Source organism: Coptis chinensis, chromosome 6 (assembly GCF_015680905.1).
Source record: "Coptis chinensis isolate HL-2020 chromosome 6, ASM1568090v1, whole genome shotgun sequence".
NCBI lineage: Eukaryota > Viridiplantae > Streptophyta > Magnoliopsida > Ranunculales > Ranunculaceae > Coptis > Coptis chinensis.
Window position 1 is genome coordinate 14,715,946 of NC_141461.1, and position 20,509 is coordinate 14,736,454.

General features: G+C 34.9%; 1 protein-coding gene across 1 annotated transcript; it reads right to left on the bottom strand.

Annotated features, from left to right (window-relative positions):
* Nucleotides 1-16,995: 16,995 nt before the first annotated feature.
* Nucleotides 16,996-19,947, bottom strand: LOC147491649 (uncharacterized). Its single transcript, XM_086568554.1, has 6 exons — nt 19,612-19,947; nt 19,430-19,517; nt 19,227-19,317; nt 17,944-18,028; nt 17,410-17,566; nt 16,996-17,238 (listed from the first exon to the last, which is right to left on the bottom strand). The coding sequence occupies exons 1-6, from the start codon at nt 19,651-19,653 to the stop codon at nt 17,123-17,125; spliced, it is 579 nt and encodes a 192-aa protein (XP_086424680.1). The 5' UTR covers nt 19,654-19,947; the 3' UTR covers nt 16,996-17,122.
* Nucleotides 19,948-20,509: the final 562 nt, after the last annotated feature.

Consider the following 20,509-nt stretch of genomic DNA (forward strand, 5'->3'; position numbering starts at 1 on the left):
ATCAAGACTTTTTTTTTAATCACTCATAAAATACCGGGTAAATGAAAAGTAAGTATACTCTTGAGGTGAAATTAAAAAGGCTAAGGTATATATAGTATGAATAATAAATATTCATATTTATTTGGAGTATGAACAATCATTGTTTATATCTCAACATAAACTATATGAACAATCACTGTTCATTCACAATTTGTATGAACAATACCTATCACTGTTCATATCTCAACATAATGTATAATCAATAATAATACCTATTGGAATATGAACAATCATATCTATTTGGGTTGTTCATACCTTAACATGAGATATGAACACTCATTGTTCATAGATTATAATGTATGATTAGTAAAAATACCTATTGGAGTATAACATACTTATTTGGGGTATAAACAATCATTGTTCATATATCAACATAATGTATGATCAGCAATAACACTTATTGGGTCCTGTTCATACATCAACATAACTTATAAACACTCATGGTTCATACATATTTGGGGTATGAACAATCAATGTTCATATCTCAACATAATGTATGATCAGTAAGAACACCTATTAGAATATGAACAATCATTGTTCATACATTAATATATTGTATGAAGTACGTTCATCTATTTGGGTCATTGTTCATACATCAATATAAGGTATGAACACTCATTGTTCATAGCAAAACGACAGAAAATGGTAAAATCGAAAAATATTTATTTCAAATCCGGACTATTTGTATTTACAGCTATTTTCACTCGAAAATTGTCCTTGAGAGTGATTCAAAAAATTCTTTGGTTTTGAGAGTGATTTTCACTAAAAAATGGGCATTGGGACCAATTTCTTGATATCATAATCTGTAAAAAAAAAAAAAAAAATAAAAATGGAGTTGGATCATATGATTCCATCAATAAGTAGGACATTCTCGAAAAAGGTTTAGTTTTCGTCAAATTCATAACATCGATCAACATGCTCAAGATGGAAGCTATGGAAATCCCAAAAATCCTATTGAATGTGAGGATTTCAACTTTTGCAATGTGTAAGGGTCTTTTTTATCACATATTAATCGAGTTAATCATCAATTTAAGCAGTTGGCCTTGACCTAGTCAAATCGCAATCAACTGGTCGGAACCAGCTCAACTAGAAATGTACCATCCTCAGTACATTGTACTAATCCTGTACAATTTATAGATATAGATAAATGATTCATTTTTATTACTCATCATATGCATGAATTGAGATCTCTAGCATTTTGTTTATCGAAAAAAAGAGAGGAGAACTCTAGCATTTTGATTTGTCATTTTTACAAGTACATTGCATCCGTGATGCATGAAAACTTGCATTTCTTGATCATGCTTTCAAGTTGGACGGCACAATTCAGTTTGAAGGACCAGCTGGGCAGCAGCCAGGGGCTAACTTAGTTGAGTTATTGGAGTTCAATTGACTAATTACCTGTTGGAGGACAGTCTGATACTTTATTCCATGTTCAATTGTTTACACAAGCACATGGTGAGTCCCATCATGCATTGTGGTGTTCGCGAAATATCTCTATTGTGTGATTGTTTGTAAAAAGTGGCAACAACACGATTTTCTCTCCACTATCATGGAAATTGAGATACAAATGACATAAGTCAAAATGCCTAATAACTTTCTTAATTTGAGACTGTTATTGGACAAGGGCGATAAGCACTACATCACTATATTTGAAGAAACTGATAAGAAATTAATTCCTACCAAGAATAGCACACCAATGCAACCTCAATATAACAATGCCATGGGGAGTATGGCACCTATTCTTGCCTACCGTGTAAATGCGCGGTCCCTATCTTTAATGGAGCTAAAATGGACGTGTTTGATATTTTTTTTTGAATAATTGATAATAATGGACGTGTTTGATTATCAGTAACCATTTGCCATCAAATTGAAGGATATGCAACTCTTCATAAGAAATAAATTTTCTACCTTTATCTTATATTCTTATTAGTAACATGTTGAAATTCGAAAAGTGGGAAGCTTGAAAAGGGTTAAGAGGTTAATATGATGATCTCAATCATAATTTTAATTTAAGTGGGGAAATGCTATAGGGGGTAGGGTGGGGTTGGATGAAGTTGTAAAGTGTGCTTCTTGCAAAAATAATTGGGAAACAAGGCTCATATAACTCATATGCGTGTAGGTGATTCATTGAGCTTTTGGCTTCTTAAACTAAAAAGACATTCTTTACCTAATGATGTAGGGAGCGTGTATCATGTGCATTGAAGCTTTAAAACATGAGACTTGGATGATTATCAACTAAAAACAAACACATTTATTATAGCTTTTGGTGTTTTAGATTAAAACGGCTTAACTATACAAGTGGTCCCAAAGTTGAAAAAAACATAGCTTTGCCACATTTTGCATCTTCGTACTCGCCTATTTATTTGAAACAACATACATTATCTCGCACTACTCGTTAACTTGTTATACACTTATACACCAGCAGGTACAGTTTTAAGATAGACTCTGTTTGGAATATGTTTTACACGAAGTGTATACTTTCTCTTATACAAGAGGATGTGCACTCACGAGAATAGAAATATTCCCCTTACAAGTTTTACTTATAACGATACACTTCATCTTGAATTTTGATCATAACTAAGAATCTAAGTACATTATAATTAAGAATCTAAGTGCATTATAACTAAGATGCACATAAGTACGTAAGTAAGAATCTAAGTGCATTATAATTAAGAATCTAAGTGCATTATAACGAAGATGCACATAAGTCCATTTTTTTGAGGCCGGATTAGTAAAAGGTTGATTTTACACCTTACAAAATAATTTATTATAACACCAGAATAAATAGATAAAACAAAAAAGCGCTTATCTCCACAATCGCAAAGTGCCTAATTGTTAAGTAAATATAAGTTTTACAATTTCAATTTATGATGATATCATTTCTTTTTGGCATTTTTGTCTTAGATTCATTTTTAAGCACTATAATGTGGCAAGTCATATTTATCCAAAATACCATGAAAATGAACATAGTTATAAATAGCTACTTAATAATTCAAGAACACAAGAGCCTGAAAACAGAGTACGTGTTCATTTAAATGCAAACAACTAAATGAAAGAAAAGATACTTATTTTTTTGGAGTAATAATAAAATGGTTTACGTTGAAATATATGAGAATAGGACTATAGGAGAAGAAGGCGAGATTGTGGACACTTTGTTTTCTAGATTTTAGAATATTTCCTATTTTTTGCGATGATTCTTGTCTCCTTTTTGAGCAATAGTTAACACCGTAAGTTTGGTTACATATGTGGACACATGTCTAAATTAACCAAATCCAGCCTCTTTTTTTATTAGTAAAAAGTGTTATATTATATATATAATGTAAAATAGCGTTGTGTTACAATTTGGTATGGCTCTCTATGTCAATGAAAGATAGTATAAATTTCAGATTTACACCACTATAAAAGATACATTACAAATGCCAGTTGAAAACCCCAAACACTGTAAATGTATTTTCTTTCATGCAAAGCCATGCCCAAACACTTCTCTTGATTGTTAATGACCTTGTTGATGCAAATGTCTCGTTTATGAAAATAATTTCATTTCGAACACACCATATTGACCATACAATGGCGTAAAGAATGATTGCCCATATGTGTTCTCCAAGTCCTCTAGTATGAAAGTAACGACCATTTTGAAAAAAAAACTTGACTAATTACCTCAACCAACTATATAGAGTTTACCAGTTTGGGATGGCTGAATAGTAGATTGTTCCAAATTGAACGAGTGACCGTGCAAGATGTGAAAAGATAGACCATGAATTACGATAGATATCTAGGTCATTGTGTGTCCATAGTTCATACTCCATTGCGTTGTTAAGGAGTAAACTAAAATGCCAAGCCTAGGCACATAGCCACATACATATAGATAAATGGGTCCTAGATAAATAGGCTAGAGGCAGTGGGCCTCCATACTTTAAGTGGACCCTCCTACTGTGGGTCTATAAACATGTAGAGATAAGCGTAGGCCCAAGGAATAAAATTATGAACTTCCAGGTTTTCAAAGGTTTTAACTGGCTCCACAGTCCACGCTCGTTTCGGCTTTTGCCCAATATTACCAAATCAAGTCCGCCCCATGGATACTGAGAAGTGAGCACATCTTACTATATTAGAAAAATCTGGGGGTCGATGGACAGGATTTTCACGTGCGTCACAGGAACATAATCGTCATTTTACTTTCTATTGTAGGGGCAAAATCGTCAATTCACAAGAGGATAGAACAAACAAAAAAATTCTAGACAGAGAGAGAGTGCGAAGGGAGAAGGGAAGGAAACCCAACTCTCTCTTCTCGCCTGGCCTAAAATCAAGAAAAGCCTACACAAAATTCGAGACAAAAAAATAGATAATGGCTTTAGTTATTCCAAGTAAGAAGGAGAAAAGCCTTGTTGGGATTATTAGACAGATTGATGATTATTTCTTGAAAGCTTAGGCGTCAGGGAGGAATGTGATTCTGCTATTGGATATCAATAGAAATGGTGACTCTCTTTATCAAAAAAATTGTGTTGATGATGCAGAGGATGAAAAGGAATTTACTTACGTACAAGGCAGTCATAATGGACCGGAGAAATGGGGAGAGATTCATCCTGAATGGGCAGCATGTAAGAGCGGAGGCATGCAGTCTCCAATTGATTTGTTGCACGAAAGGGTCACTTTGGGACGCACTTAAGAAAACTAAAAAGAAGTTACAAGCCAGCGAATAAAACAATAAAGAATAGAGGCCATGATATAATGGTAAGAAGTTAAGAATACTATTTTTCAGTAATTAACCCTCACAACTCACATGTTATCAAGCCTCGAAGCATTTCCAGTAATTCCCCTATATGCAACCTGGTGTTTGGAAAGTTGATGCTCACTTTGCTACATATTGATTTGTGACGCATGCAGTTGAGATGGGTAGGTGGGGCAGGATCAATTCAGATCAACAATACTGAATATGTGCTCAAGCAATGCCACTGGCACTCACCCTCAGAACACACCTTCAATGGGAAGAGGTATTTCTTGATGTTCTGTTTTATAAATGCATAGATTGATGAGTATTTCTTGAAGCTTCGACGTCAGGGATTGGTATTACTAGCATTTGTTACTTGATTAGTATTACTAGCATTACTAGCATTTGTTAACAAAACCAAACAAACAACAATGTAGCTACATTCACTGTTTCTTTAATGTAGTTGTTGACGTTGCGAAGTTCATGACTGTGGTTCGTTTTATAGGGAAGTGGTGCAAGTTTTCTAAGGTTTTTAGTGCATTTTCTTGGAGTTGGTCTTCAAGAGCCCTCCATTCTAGCAAGGATGCTATAGACTTTAATGAACCTGGTGAACCTTTCAAGCCTGGTGCATATGGCATTACATTGGATAAAATTTATGTTGAGGAAGAGAAGCTGTACAAGGAAGTTAAGGTAATTGTACGTCTTTTAGTTTGTTTTTAAACATTGTAACATTATATGTAAACTCCATGCAACTTATACTCGGACAAATAATCGAGTTCATATTAATAGGTAGGATAATGACTTTTCGTAGGCTGTTAAGTGTGGTTAGGATGTTAACAAGTGATGACTAAGGGCAAGTTAGTTAGGAGAAGAGGGTTCATGTTAGATAGGGATTCGAGAAAAGATTTTTTCTCTTTTGTGAGTCCACTATTGCTTCTCTTATCCTGCAATTTATAGCCAAGTGACCGAATGTGGTGTGAAAGTAATGGCGTGCTGATGATTTGAGAGTTCCAACATTTCTTCTCGATAAAGGCCTACACAAAATTCGATCTAGATTATCCTTTCTCTCATCTTCTCATGATTTTTTGTTCCAGTCTTGATTTGTAGAGAAGATCAATATGAAGCTTTCATTATCTGAGAAAAGAAATCCAAATAAACAGAATATCCATTTTATTGGCAGTGAGACTATTATTCAAAACTTCAACAAAAGATTGGTTCAAATCTGAGAAGTTATCATTATCTGAGAAAAAAAATTCAAATAAACATAATATCCATTTTATTGGCAGTGAGACTATTATTCAAAACTTCAACAAAAATTGGTTCAAATCTGAGAAGTTAAACGAAGGTTCATCCTGCCGATCATTCTCCATGTTTGTTGATTTGTTTTCTTTTCATCCATATTATGTTTGTTGTTGTGTTAGTTTCAAGTTTCTATAGTATGAAGTCGGTGTAGTAAAAAGTTAAAAGCACCTAAAGGTAACAACACCCTCCCCTCAGGCATTAGCGCAAAGTGGCGTGCGCTTTGATCGAAGTGAGGCGCGTAATAATAGAAAAATAGATATATCAAATAAAAAATAAAATAAATATTAAATATGACATGAATTATTACTGATTTGCTTAGCCAAACTTTAAAATTAATTTTATGTGATTGTAAACATAAAACCATTGTAGTCATTTAAAAGAAAAATCTTAAGCAATAAGTAAAGAGCAAAATAAAACTCAGATCTCTCAATACAATTTAGCTCAACTTCAATAAACTAAAATAATGAACCAATAGAATTGAGTCAAATGAGTTTTTCATAAAATAGAACACATTGATTCAATTTTAGAATCCCGTAAAACTTCATTTAAAATTTAATCCATCTTTGTATTTTCTCTCAATCCATACAACTTAACAAAAACTAGTCAAAATTAAGTTTAAAGTGTACTCCACAATCAAACTTACTAAATTTGTACAATTTCTTATATCATACAACAATTGGATCGAGTGTAAATGTGTCACGATAGCAAAAAATTGTAAAAACGAAAAAACTAAAAAAGTTGATAAGGCTTTGTGCCTAGCGCGAAAACAAAAAGCATAAAAAAGCAAAAAAGCATGCATATATATTACCTCTCGCGCCTTGGTCAAGGCGAGGCACTAAAAGTGCGCCTTGCGCTTTAAGCGCGCCTAGGCGCGCGCCTTGACTACACTGGTATGAGTTATATTGGATTGGAGGTTAAATTTTACAATGAAATCATGTTTACTAAAATGGATAACGTTTTTGTGTTGGTGAGCCAGTTGACCATATGATTGAATTAATCGATTATCCATTCTTTGGGTTTTCATATTAGCCTAATCATAGTTTTTAATTAATTAGGTTTGTATTCTTCCAGATTATTATATATGTAATACAATCTTTCCATATTGTATAGCCATTTGATTAAGAACTCCGTCTTTTTTGGAGATATTTGTTGTGGGTAATAGTTGAATAAGTTCTTACACAATTCCTTTCCCAGACTTTCTTTTGTGTTTTTCTGACTATCTTTTCCTTATTCCATTTACAGTTTGATATTACCTACTCAAGCCATTTGTTCTTGGGGAGTCTTTATTCCAAAAAATATGCACAATAATTGGGTATGAATGTTCTTTTCTCTTCTTTGGATATGTATGGTTTTTGTCTGATCAAAATTATTTTAACTGTTCAAGACATTCAATAGTCGTGTCTTCTTTGGATATGTATGGTTTTTGTCTGATCAAAATTATTTTACCTGTTCAAGACATTCAATAGTCATGTTTAAACTCTTAGGATTATAGATTTGATCTTTTAGGCATGATTTGAAGGCTCTTGAGTCTTTGCTTTGGGAGATCCAACATGGCTTTTGGTTGAGTACGGTTATAGCTGAATTGGAGAAAGTGGTGGTGGGGTTTCCAATGTGGAGTTGCTGCCGGTGTTGGGCGTTAGGTTCAGGTGGAGTTCCGTTCAAGATTTTCAGTACTTGTTGTGGTTCTCTTGTATTGTTTTCATCTATTTTTTCTTATTTCCAAGTTGTCGTATGTAATCCATCTTTTGATTAATATAATCAGTTTGTTCATCGGGGAAAAAAAAAAATAGTTAGTAGTGAGCAATTGTACCTTCCCGAGCTAGAGCTTTCAGATCAATATGTAACACCTATTTCAATTTAATTACTAGTTCTATTTCCATCCTTTTTATGTTGATGTTTGTTGAGGACTTGCTCAAATACTCAGTAGTCAGTATGGATTCGTGGCATAAACTATATATACTTCATAAATAGTTTACCCTTGAAATTCCAATCTTAGGTAGCAATAAGCAGAAGCAACAAAAACTAGCTTTTCTCAATAACTTATAAGATTGCAAATGCACAAACAATACGTAAAATGGAGAGACTTGTGCCATTCATCCCAACTCTTAAAAACTCTAATTCTCCATATAGATTAGAAAAGTTATACTACCACATAACTAATTGCCTATAAAAATCTTCAAACTATAATGACTCACAACCCCAAAAAAACATTCCAATAAACCAACGTTTTTTTTACTTCTCTTTTTGCCCTTACAAAATGATCATTTATCATTTATTTTGAGTCTAAAACCATTAAAAATAGACAAATGTGTCTTTGATTGATGGGTTAATGAGACTAAAACAAATAGCCAAAGGCCCAAAGCCCAACAGTTCAGTTTGTATAATTTTAATCACCCATAACAAACCTGTAAGCTCTCCCTCATTTCTTTCACTCTCAATTCTTAAACAAACATTAGACCTCAACAAAAAACAAAAAACAAATTCAAAAAGGACTTGCGGCGCAGCTTGTTACATGTTTATCCTAATTATTTGTAAAATTCGTTATCATTATCAATAAAATTTACACTTAAAAAAAAAAAAAAAAAAAAAAAAAAAAACTAGGTAATTTTTTACTTTCAATGTTAATCTTTTATAGTTTTCTCCACATTATAGTAGGATTATATAGATTTATAACATTATAGAAAATTAATAATTTGTTGAATTCCTATTTCATTATGACTTACGATATTATGTGTACATCAGTTTTGACTTTTGACATCTTTTTTATTTTGGAAATATACAATGTACATGAACTATTATAGTAGGATGACTTTTCGAGGGCAAAGTTGCATTGGCATGTGATTCGCAAGCGTCAAATGAGGAAGAGGGATCGGAACAAGTGAGGCGAATTTCTATGAACATGGAAAAGATAAATGAAGTGGAAAAAATGTGTATTTAATGATTACTGGAAATTAAGACATAGGATTACAAGTTGTCACTAATTTGATATTAGAAAAAATCGAAAGAGAAGCAGAAGACGGAAACGAAGACAAAGAGGGGGAAATGGAACTCACACCCAAAAAAAAAAATGCAATTTTTATTTTATTTTATTTTTTGTCAGAAGGTTTAAACAATAAAGATTAAGAAAATTATGCATTTATTTCAATTAACAAAACAAGAGTGTGTTGACTACTAAGACTTATAACGGAGAAAACTATAAAAGATTAACATTGAAAGTAAAACAATGTTAAATTTTGTCCTAAGTTAAACAATGTTAACATTGAAAGTAAAACATGCTATAAGTCCTAATTAATTGTTAAATTTGTTTTGTTTGTTATTATTTTTTTTAAGTGAAAATTTTATTGATAATGATAACGAGTTTTACAAATAATTAGGACAAGCGTGCAACAAACTGTGCCGCAAGTCCTTCCTGAATTGAAATAAATGCAAATTTATCAGGTGTAGATACTATCCGAAAATGTGTGAATTCTTCACTTGGGCGGATGAGCAGGAGAATGAAAAGATCAAAGCCATTGAGACGGAAAAGGAAAGAGTGGCGAGCCAAGTTTCTGAGCTGAAGAAGGCGAATGAAATGAAGAAAATGGTCATTGTTATTCTTGTTTGTTTCATATGCTTTTATTTGTTTAAGTGACTGTAATGGAGTTTTAGTTTAAAATGTGGTAATGGAGTATTGTAAGTGACTGTAATGGTGATGTAGTGGAGTTTCATTAATGAAATGTTGTTGGAATTTGTATTCGAATACTTGCAATGAATGGATGAAATGTTCCTTGAATTTGTGAATAACTTTGTTCAGTTCAGTTCACGCATTATATTGTTCAGTAATGTGGTGCAAAATGATGGTCGATTCAAGTCTCATTGTTTACAGGTTCAACGTACGTAAGGTAGTTAAAAGTCTTGCAGTCTTTGTATTTGTCTTTTACATTCATTAGGAATGCATACATATAGGTAAACGAGCATTCTTTTAATATACAATTTTGAATTCAAGATCGAAAGTATCTGAGAACACACTTTGCATTAATCAAACATGATTCATACATTGTCTTAGACTAGCAAACATACCCAAAAACATAAGTAAAAAGCAAAACAAACCCCAAATCATAAGAAATAAATCCAACGATATGTTTATCCCTTCTTGTTAGCCATGGCACACAAACTATTCTTCCCTACAGCAGTTTGTGATCTTGTACTCTTGGAAGGGCTGCCAACACTAGATGATTGTGTTCCTAATGTTGCTCCATCTTTCAAAACTGTGGCAACCTGAGATCTTGTATTCTTAGATGGGCTGGAAGCACTTGATGATTGTGTGTCTAACGGTGCTGTGCTGCTAGCATTTGTAGATGTCTGCAAATCAGTGCTTGTCTTAGGTGGTTTCCTCTTTTTTGGCATCATACTTGGGTCATACATACCTGACTCATACCATTTGCCCCTTTTCTGCCCCACAAGTTGCACAAAAGAAGAATATAATTTCCAAATTAAATCCAACTAAATATTTCACAAAATAACTCTTTTACGCTTGTATATCAAAACTTATATGATACCTTCACAAATTCTTCCCAGTTATTTCGGATGTATACACTCCAAATCCAATAGGTGCCCTTTCTTTAATTTTTCTTTGTTGAACATGTACATTGGCCGGTTGGTACATCATTGCTCGAGACTTCATTGGCTGGTACATCTTTGCTCGACACTTCATTGGTTGGTACATCATTGCTTGGTATTGCATTATCTACTTCAGTGACCTAAAATTGTATGAGCACAAATTAAATTATACAATTTATTGTTATATATACATAAAATAAACAAAATAGACATACTTACTGGTTCTACAGGTGGTTATTTACACCCTGCTTTGTTATGCCCATACTCTTTACAATTGGAGCATCACATTTGCTTTCCTCTCCTTGATAGTTTTCCTGACTTGTCCAAATCTTCATGTGGATCCTTCGTTCCTCCTATTCATTGCTGGTCTTCCAGGCATTCTTATCTTTTTTGGAGGTAATAACTTAGGGTATTGTGTTTTTTTTCCCTTGTCTTTTACCACACAAAGGAAGCATGAACTCTTCATAAGCCTTGGACACCGAATCAGATGTATACCATAATGCCACATAGCTGTTAGGATTCTCTTTTCTACAAAAAAATGGCTGATATTGCATGAGCACATGGAATGTCATTTAAGTCCCACCTTCTGCAAGAACAAGTCCTCATTCCCGTGTCAACAACATACGAATCATCATAGTTTGGCTTTCTTATTTCAAACATATTACCCCCAGAGTAAATACTAGTCCACTTTCTACTCTCCAATTTGTTCTCTTTTAAAAGTTTCCTAATTCTTGGTGCCAACTTGTCAATCCATCTTTGAATTTCCGTGTTCTTCTTTTGTATCCTGGTCATTAAATAAATTCTAATGTCCTCCAACATATGAATGATTGGTTTCCTTCTTGCTTTAATGATTTGGCCATTAAAACATTCACTCATGTTGTTCTCTACTGCATCACATCTAGATGTGTTAAGAAAATATGCTCTACACCGTTGCTTTGGGGTTTTACCAAAGGCAATAACATATCCACTAGGGGTGTTTCGGTTCGGTCCGGTTCATGGTCAAATTACGAGCCGAACCGAGATGGTCGGTTTTAATTCTCGAAACCGAAAGTATCTTCAGAAATAGCCTTAATTGCCTTATCGGTTTACTTTGTATTTTCAAATTTTCTTCTTCAAAAATAGGAAGGAGTGATCAAATTTGAATCTTTATCAATTGTTTCCTAAAAGATTTAAACTCTTGATTTTATCAAAAAAAAAAAGAATAAGAGATTAGATTAGAAAAAACAAAGGTCTTCCTAAAGTTCACATATATTTTCTTCATTTTACTTGTTTCCATCTAAACCATTTTGTAATTGTTCTTTCCCAAACATAAAAAGAGGCACCCATAGAAAATATAAAAAAAAGAGAAGAAACTAGAGAAATGAGGTTTTATTTGTTTGAGAGAGAGTAAGGAAAATAGATGATAATGAGAGTGGGAGAGAGATCATTTGGAGAGATCCATTGGAAGCCCATCTACCTCTTTTAATCTTTTAAGATCAATGGTCACAATAAATTCCATAAACCAAACCTAAGATTTTGTTGTTCATCACCTTTTACTTTTAGGAACCGAGAACGAACCGGGTCTAAAAACCGATGCAATTGGGTACATTTGATTATTCCCATCTCTACCGGTGGAGATCGAGACAACCCAAGAAGTTAGAGAAACCAAATGGATGTTTTCTATGAACCTATTACATTTGATTATTCCCATCTCTACCCCACGGGCTTGGATTTTTAATTTGTGGGCTTGGTTTTAATTTGGGAATTGGGAATTTTTTATTTGAGAACTAGGGTTTCAATTTGGGGGATTTTGGATTTTGATTTCTACGTTGGCATTGACTTCCACCTCATCTATTCACACGCCAGGTAAGAAAAATTATATATGACGTCATTTAAAAAATGCAATACGTCATATGTTGCTAATGACATCAAGCAAACTAACAATTGTGTTTGGCATTAGCAACTTGATGCAGGGCGTGGTGGACAAATTAAACTATTGTTTTTCTATCGAATCAGTTAAACGTCACAAAATAACATTACTTGGAATTCGATGAACTTCCTTTGAATCAATTGAAATTCATGCACAAAGAACTTACTTGGAAATCGAAAGGCATCCAAGACTTGTTGATTCAACTAATAGAATACCAAGATATGGGAGATAAACAAGAGAAAACACTTCTCTAAACAAATTTTCATTAATCAATAATATCATCTACATTTGGTTCCACTGAGATATTATACAGTGGAACCCCTCTAACAGGTGAAGCATTTCTCACTACCTAGACCATAAACACATGCTCTCAACAAAATTCTCAGTCAAACACAGCTAATCCACATTCAATTGTACTATAGATAATCCCTACAAATCTTGGGAATATGCATATTTGTCACTTGACTGACCAATAAAATGGAAAAACAAACATGGCGGTGAGATGAGAGAACAAACATGGCCCACCTAGGGTGGAATGATGTTTGGGGAGAAGTCCAACCCGAAAGTTAAAAGCAAAGCCCTAGTAAAATCCAAGCCCACCTAGGGGTGGCCGGGTCGGGTTGGTCAAATTTTTCGGGTTTCAATGTTAAACAAAAAGAACTTCGAGTGTGTTTCCAACCACTGCGGATTTTAGGGTGGAATTATAAATATTTTGGAAAATTAAGCCCTAGTTTGGGTTCTTAAGAATTTTCAATCCAAAAATCAAAGAATTGTAAGTTTCTATAGGGGTAGGTTGAGATTTCCATATATTCGAATTTTGGTCAAATTTTTAAGTTTTGGAATTATATTTAAACAATTAAAGAAAACTTCCAAACACACCCTCAATGCCTTTTAACTGTTAAATAAATAAATTAAGAGGTAAATAACACTGAAATTCAATATTCTAACACTGAGTCGGGTTTTAATTTTACAAGACCAAGCCCGGACCACGGATCTGAAATAATAGCCGAGGACCAACAAAAGTCTATTAATGATATATATAATATAATTTGCAAAATCTGACGGGAACGTAGCATTAGTAAATTGGTCGCTCCAGTGTCCTAGGCCCCACTGCGAGCGAGTATACGAGTAGCCCGAGATCGAGCCCTCGCGTCCCCATATCGTTTTTATTTTATGTTTTTTTTCTCTGTTAAAAACACCCTTCAGCAATCTTGTTGAGTCCCCGAGTGCACGGATGTTGTGGGGTGATATTGAGGAAGATGAGCTGGATGATTATGGTGAAGTTGAAGGAGAGGAAGTGGACAAGCATTTTTTGATGATTCGGCAAATTCTGAAAGGAGGGTTCAGACATTGTCAAGGGAGAAAAGAGAGTACATTCGGTTTACAAGTGTTAAGAGGAAGAAGGATTTTGCTTGCTTTGAAAGAATTAATGGGAAACTCGTGAATACTCTTGACGGGCTTCAACTTTAGTGCTGCTGAACAGAACCGGATTGTTCATCTTATATATTCACTTGAAGAGAAGGGACGAAAGTAGAAGATGGTTTATCAATTGATCAGTTTTTAATTTTCCATGCTGAATGTTAGTTTCCAGCCTTAAACTTCATAACTGTTTTATAGTATGTGTCTCATATTGTATCTTCTGAGGCATTTAGTTAGGATATATCTAATCGCAGATTCCTGTCGTCACCAAATCTCAAAAGGGTAATACAGAATATGCGGAAAAAAAGATATGGGACTTAGGATAAAAGAAGCAGAAAAGTAAAACTGATATCAATTATCGAAAGTTAAACTAAACATGAATGACAAAAGAAATTGAAGTATAAGAAAGATCAACTGCCAGTTTGTTTATATATCAATGAAAAATAATAGAATTAGAAACTTCCAGAGATCATGTGTTCTACTCTGCGTATGTAATCGTGATCAAGATTTTTTTATCCCATCATCTGACTGCTGTGTTCTCTACATGCAGCTCGCACATTTTCTGCTCCTAAGAAGTGGATGAAAGGAAAGGGATGCGTGACCATCCAGTTTGGTTGCTGCTATAACTATGCTGTGGTATGTTCATGTCCTGCAAAAGTTAAGATATTAGACAACATTGTTGACTTGTTTCTTTTTTCAAAATGCATGAACATAATGGGTATGATGGACAAGTACATGCAGCAAAATGGATTGACAATCCATGCACGACAAGTAGCTGGTTCATCTATTATTGTTCAGTTTTTATCTATTGCATGTCATCTTATAAAGACCACCACAATGAACATATTAAAGTACAGTTAATTTAATGCAGTTAATGCAAAAAGTAGTGAATATGGTAGAAATTCTCATCCATATGTTTTTGGTGACAGTTGAAAGATGGCAGAGAACCAGGTATTCTTCGAGATGAACATGTTGATCCTATACCTCCTTTCTTTAAGGTGGTCATAAGGAGGTTAGTTGGATGGCACATTCTTCGTTCCTCCAACTTGTGTACCTGATAGTTGCATTGTCAACATTTACGATGAGGGAGACTGCATACCACCTCATATTGGCCACCATGATTTTGTTCGACCATTTTGCACTGTATCCTTTTTAAGTGAGTGTAATATAGTATTTGGAACGACTTAAAAGCCTTTGGGATCTGGTGATTTCGGTGGTTCTGCTGCTATACCCCTTCCCGTGGGGTAAGTATTATCTACTTTAACTACACTGTATGCTTTCTTTTGTCTCTGATGTTCTACCTGTTTGACTGTCTTATCAATATATGGGAGTAGTCGATTCTGTAAGTTGTGATCTTTTGCCATGTCTGCCCTATTTGTCGTTTAAAATGTGGGATACACCATGTTGTTTTTGTATTTGTAGAAGATCTCTGTAGGTAGAAGGAACATATCCCAGAAGAAAGTCCTAGAGCAAGGATCGACTATGACTAATTTGAAGTGCTTATCTTTCAAGACTCATAGGCATTCCTCGTGACTTTTGTTTTCAGGTCTGTGCTGGTTTTAAAAAGAAACGGAGCAGATGTAGCAAAGCATTGTGTGCCAGCAGTGCCTACTAGAAGGTGGGTGTAGTTTACTATTATCTATTCTTAGTGGGTTTGGCAACATTTACATAGGTCTACTAAGTTCTAACCTAGCCGTTATCCGCTCCAGGATTTCTATTACTTTCAGGAAAATGGCTGAAAGCAAATGTCCAGGTTTGTTCCCGAACCTGATTTGCACGGGCTTCAACCGCTTCCATATGATGTTGACGAATCAAATGTTATGAATCCTCCAAAATCTCCACCTTTGATGAACAGACATCCAGTAAGACAAGTGGATTATGATAATAGAAGAGAGTTTTCTAGTAGAGGCAACCGTTCAGAGTCACGCTACTTTGGTCAGAGGCTTCAACCGCTTCCATATGATGTTGACGAGTCAAATGTTATGTATCCTCCAAAATCTCCACCTCTAGCGAACAGACAGCCAGTAAGACAAGTTGTTTCTGAAAATGGAAGAGGGTTTTCTGGTAGAGGCAACCATTCGGAGCCACGCTACGTTGGTCAGACTAGGCGAAGAATGCGGGTGAGTTTGGGCGGTCTCCAGCGACGCTAGTTTGATGTATTTTTGCTTGGCCTGTGGGCTTGTACTTGAATATTTAACCTTTCGAACCTTGGAATATCCTTTTATTGTTTTGCTTCATTAGGCTCTTTTACAAACCTGATGGTGTATCTCAGTATCTGGTCCAAGCATACGCCAACAACCTGTTACAATTATCATTTTTTCTTTTTGTGTTGCTTGTGCCTTGAAGAGTTACATATATAGCTTCCTGTATTGGATGTCCATTTGATGCATTTAACTGTTAATTCTAATCATTATGAAGAGATGAAGAAATGACGAGTGAAAAAGAAGTTTGAGGCATTTCTAGTGCAAGGAATGTGCGTCAAATAGTTCGTTTGGTCCTTTCCTTTTGTGTCCCAAAGCTTAGATAACTGCAATCGAGAGTATCCTGTTTCTTGTTAATGCCTGTCAATAATTTGTTACAACTAAATATCTACAACTACAATAATTTATTAGCATAATTTTCCAGCTGCAATCTATTTGTTTAATAGTTTTGTTTTTTGGTAACTCATTTGCTTAATAGTTAATACAGGGTGCAGACGTAGTCGTGGAAAATGTGTCATCTGTTTCCAGGACGTATTTAAGCCAGAGTCTATAGAACGGATCAGGCTATCAGTGCATTCCAAGTTCCAATTGTGATATAGTTGGGGCAAAAATTAATCTCTAGAATAAGAGGATAGTCCATTGGGTACTCCGAAACGGGCCCGTAAATGAAACATCGGTAATTGGAGAGGGTCCAGGCCCTTTATTGAACTTTGTTTACATTTGGGAAAAAAAATTATCGCCATGTTTTATATTATCGCCATTTTGCAAATGTCTATAAATAAAATGAGATGAAATTGACTAACGTTGTTGTAGAATTTTCAAGTTAAAGGAACTGCTTTTGACGATTACTTTGATTGAATGAAAATGGGTTTCTTGTGCAAGGAATTACAATGCGAACAAATTCCGAACAGGTTGAAATATTATTAAAATTGAAAAGATGGGTGATATCTAGTGCTTACGTAGCAACTCTAACAACTGATCGTATATCTGCTTTTTTATGGCATCCCTGTTACTTGGACTGAGAGTGAATATGGCTGCTCCTGGATGATTCCTCAACCTTGCAACTGGTGAATTCAGAAATACAATAGCAGAAAAGTTATATCGAGGGTTGCATTGGGCAGAAAGGATGTGCCTTAAAAAGATAATAGTATCAACATGTCATTGACAAATAATGTGATGTGCTTGCAACATAATGCGAAAACTTGGAAAGAGAAATATGAATAGAACGAAAGTACCTCCAGGTATGTCACGACCAAACTTTGGAACCGGTATGGACGCCAAGAGTGGTGTATTGAATTCTAGCACTTTTAGAACTGCAGGGAAGAATGATGAACTGAACAGCTCCATTTTACCAACTTCATCAATGATGAATAGATCAGTGTCCTCTTTGACCTAAGATAGCAAGTATGGTCAATACTTGATTAGCTACACGCCTACACCTGATAATGCAATTAACCGGACTTACCCGCCCATTCATCCTGAATTTGACATTTGTGCTTATCTCACCAACATTAGTTCCATAACCCAAATATCCTAAATCTTCTTGACCCTCTCCTTGAGAGGTGAAGTTTTACAGCTAGGACTCAAAATCTATAGCAACTCTGACTTTGAACTAGATACTAACAAAGAAACAGGGTCTACTGATTGGTCCAAGATGGATGAATGGGTATGGAAGTTCCACACAAAAATAGAGTATTACTAAGGGCAATGAATTCAGGTCCATAACATATCCCACACTCCCCAATTGCTGTCAGTATCTATGAACTAACCTGTAACTCAGGCAACACTAGTGATTCGAATGAGGCTATGTCAACCATGTATTTCCCGACACTGGGCCATTTTAGAGATTCCGGGCTGCCATTATTGAAAAACACTTTAGCTGGAAAAGAAATAGATGCACTATTTAAACTCAAATGTACTAAGAGTAAGGAATATTTATTGGCTGAATGTTGTATGGATATTTTATAGCAATGCCACGTAAGTGCGTCAACTTCCTATTTATTCAGAAATAATCGTGACTGAGGAAACCACGGGGTTTTTTTTATAAAGAAGCACTTGAGCAGTTGAGCCCAGCGGGCAAAGAACAAAGAACAAATAAATAACAAACAAACAACTACTTGAGCTCACGTCCTCTAGCTTAAGCCAGAATAGAATTCCTTTTCTAAAATCCATACCTGATACAATACCAAACTGCAATTGGTTCACAGACCTTACCACCTTAGGAACGAACCCTGCTCAGCTCTAATACCACTTGTAACAATCCAACTCATAATGTCGAGTTGATACTATCCCGACTTTGGACTGCTCAAGCAGTATTGCATTTTATTCTCAATGGGACTACCGAGGTGGTTACCTATCTTGGTACTACTCCTGCATAAGCATACTTAACTCATGAGTTCCTATGGCGTCAAGTTTGTTTGTGTTTGTGTTTGAAAAGGATCGATGTGACTATGTGATAGATCATTACTGTATACTCTAGATGATGGACAGCTTCTTAACCAATGTGAAAACTAAACCTTAGAGATACCATTACTTATCCTATGGTACTTTGAGGACATGTTGCATAATTCACACGACTTTAGGACACATTCTGAAGTACTTTAACAGACAATAGTCACAGTGCCAAACAAAAACCAAAGCAACAGTTAATCTCACAACAACAAAATGTTTATGGACATTATAAACACTTACATCAGCTGCAAAGCCTAATTGGAGAAATTTGTGTACAAAGATACCAAGGTAACAAGCATATAGATAAAAACTGTGAGCTTAGTTCAATCTCACATTACTAGTCCGTATACATACTAACTTAGGCAGTAGAGTCATTTTCGCAAAACACCAAAAAGGCAGTGAATCACAAAAGCGTCATCAGTCCAGACCTTCTATCAACATAAAGAAGTCGGAACTCATCCTCGAATTGAAACAACTTTAGGCATGTATTGTATCATCATAACTACTTAAATAGCATATGTTATCCACAATCACATAAATGAAATAATAAAACTAATATTCAAGAAACAAAACTGCGAACACCGGCACATACAATAAGTACCTCAAATTAGTTGTGGATGCAAGTGTAGCTCTTCTACCATCTAATGTCACCACATCGAACCCCACCCTCTCTGCCCCTTGTCTAACCTCACCTATAATACACAATCACAAACCCTCAATCACAATCACAAACCCTCAATCACAATCACTAACAATATACACTAATTAAATATCAATTAAGATTGAAAATTTTCTAATACTTACTAGTGTAGAAACCTTGAACCTTTAAATTAGGGTGTGAAGTTCTGAGGCTTTCTAATACCCTCATTACTAAAGTTGTCTTCCCAACACCCTAAAACAAATACACAGAATTGCAATTAAAGAATAAATGTAAACAATAATTAATTGTGTTTAAATTGAAATTGCAGTTTTGGAAGTCGACTTACTGGAGGACCTGTTACGAGAATGCATTTTCCAGGTGCTGCCATTTTTCAAGTATTTCCGTTCTTTGGTGCACTCACTTTTAAAGAACGTGTGATTGTTTGAGAATCGTATTTGACCGAAGTACCCTCTGACCTCTGTAACTAAACATTGTCGTTAGATACTTACATGCCAGAGAATATTTAGGGAATATTCAATCAGGACTATAGATATGATGAGGGAACCAAGTAGCTTCCTCAGTTTGGCAAAGATGAAGCACTATTACATCGCGAAGTTGGTGTTATCTTCGAGCCCTATTGAAAAGAATTGCCTAGTCTATATAATATGCCCTACTGGTGGTTTTTATTAATTGTAACTTGAAAACAAATATTTATGTAATCAAAAACAAATCCTATAAAACAAGGCAGCATTAGGCTTAGGCTGCTCAGCTAAACACCCACACTATATGACTGACACTATTACGACTAAGCTCAAATTGACCTTTGTCAGTCCCAAAAGCTTTACAACAGAGAGACTTGACAATACCTTCCATTCTACTCAATTGTTTTAATAATGACTATTCAACAGAAACAGGGAGACAATGACTTCAAGGTTCAAAACCATTCAAAAGCACATACATAATCAAACCATGTTAAAAGACAAAGTATGCACAAGGTAAAAGAACACTAACTGCCAGTATGAAAACTTAAGACCTGCTTTCATAAAACGCTTAAAGACAACATACACTCATTAGCTACCAACCTAGGACTATGTTCTCAGTTGAGCAATATCAATCTAGAAGAACAAATCATTGTACACTTACAAACACATTGGAAACCAGGTTTTATCTCAACAATGAACACAGCTACTGAGCATTAGGCCATATAATTGACAGCTTACCCCAACTGAGTATCAGAAAGAAAG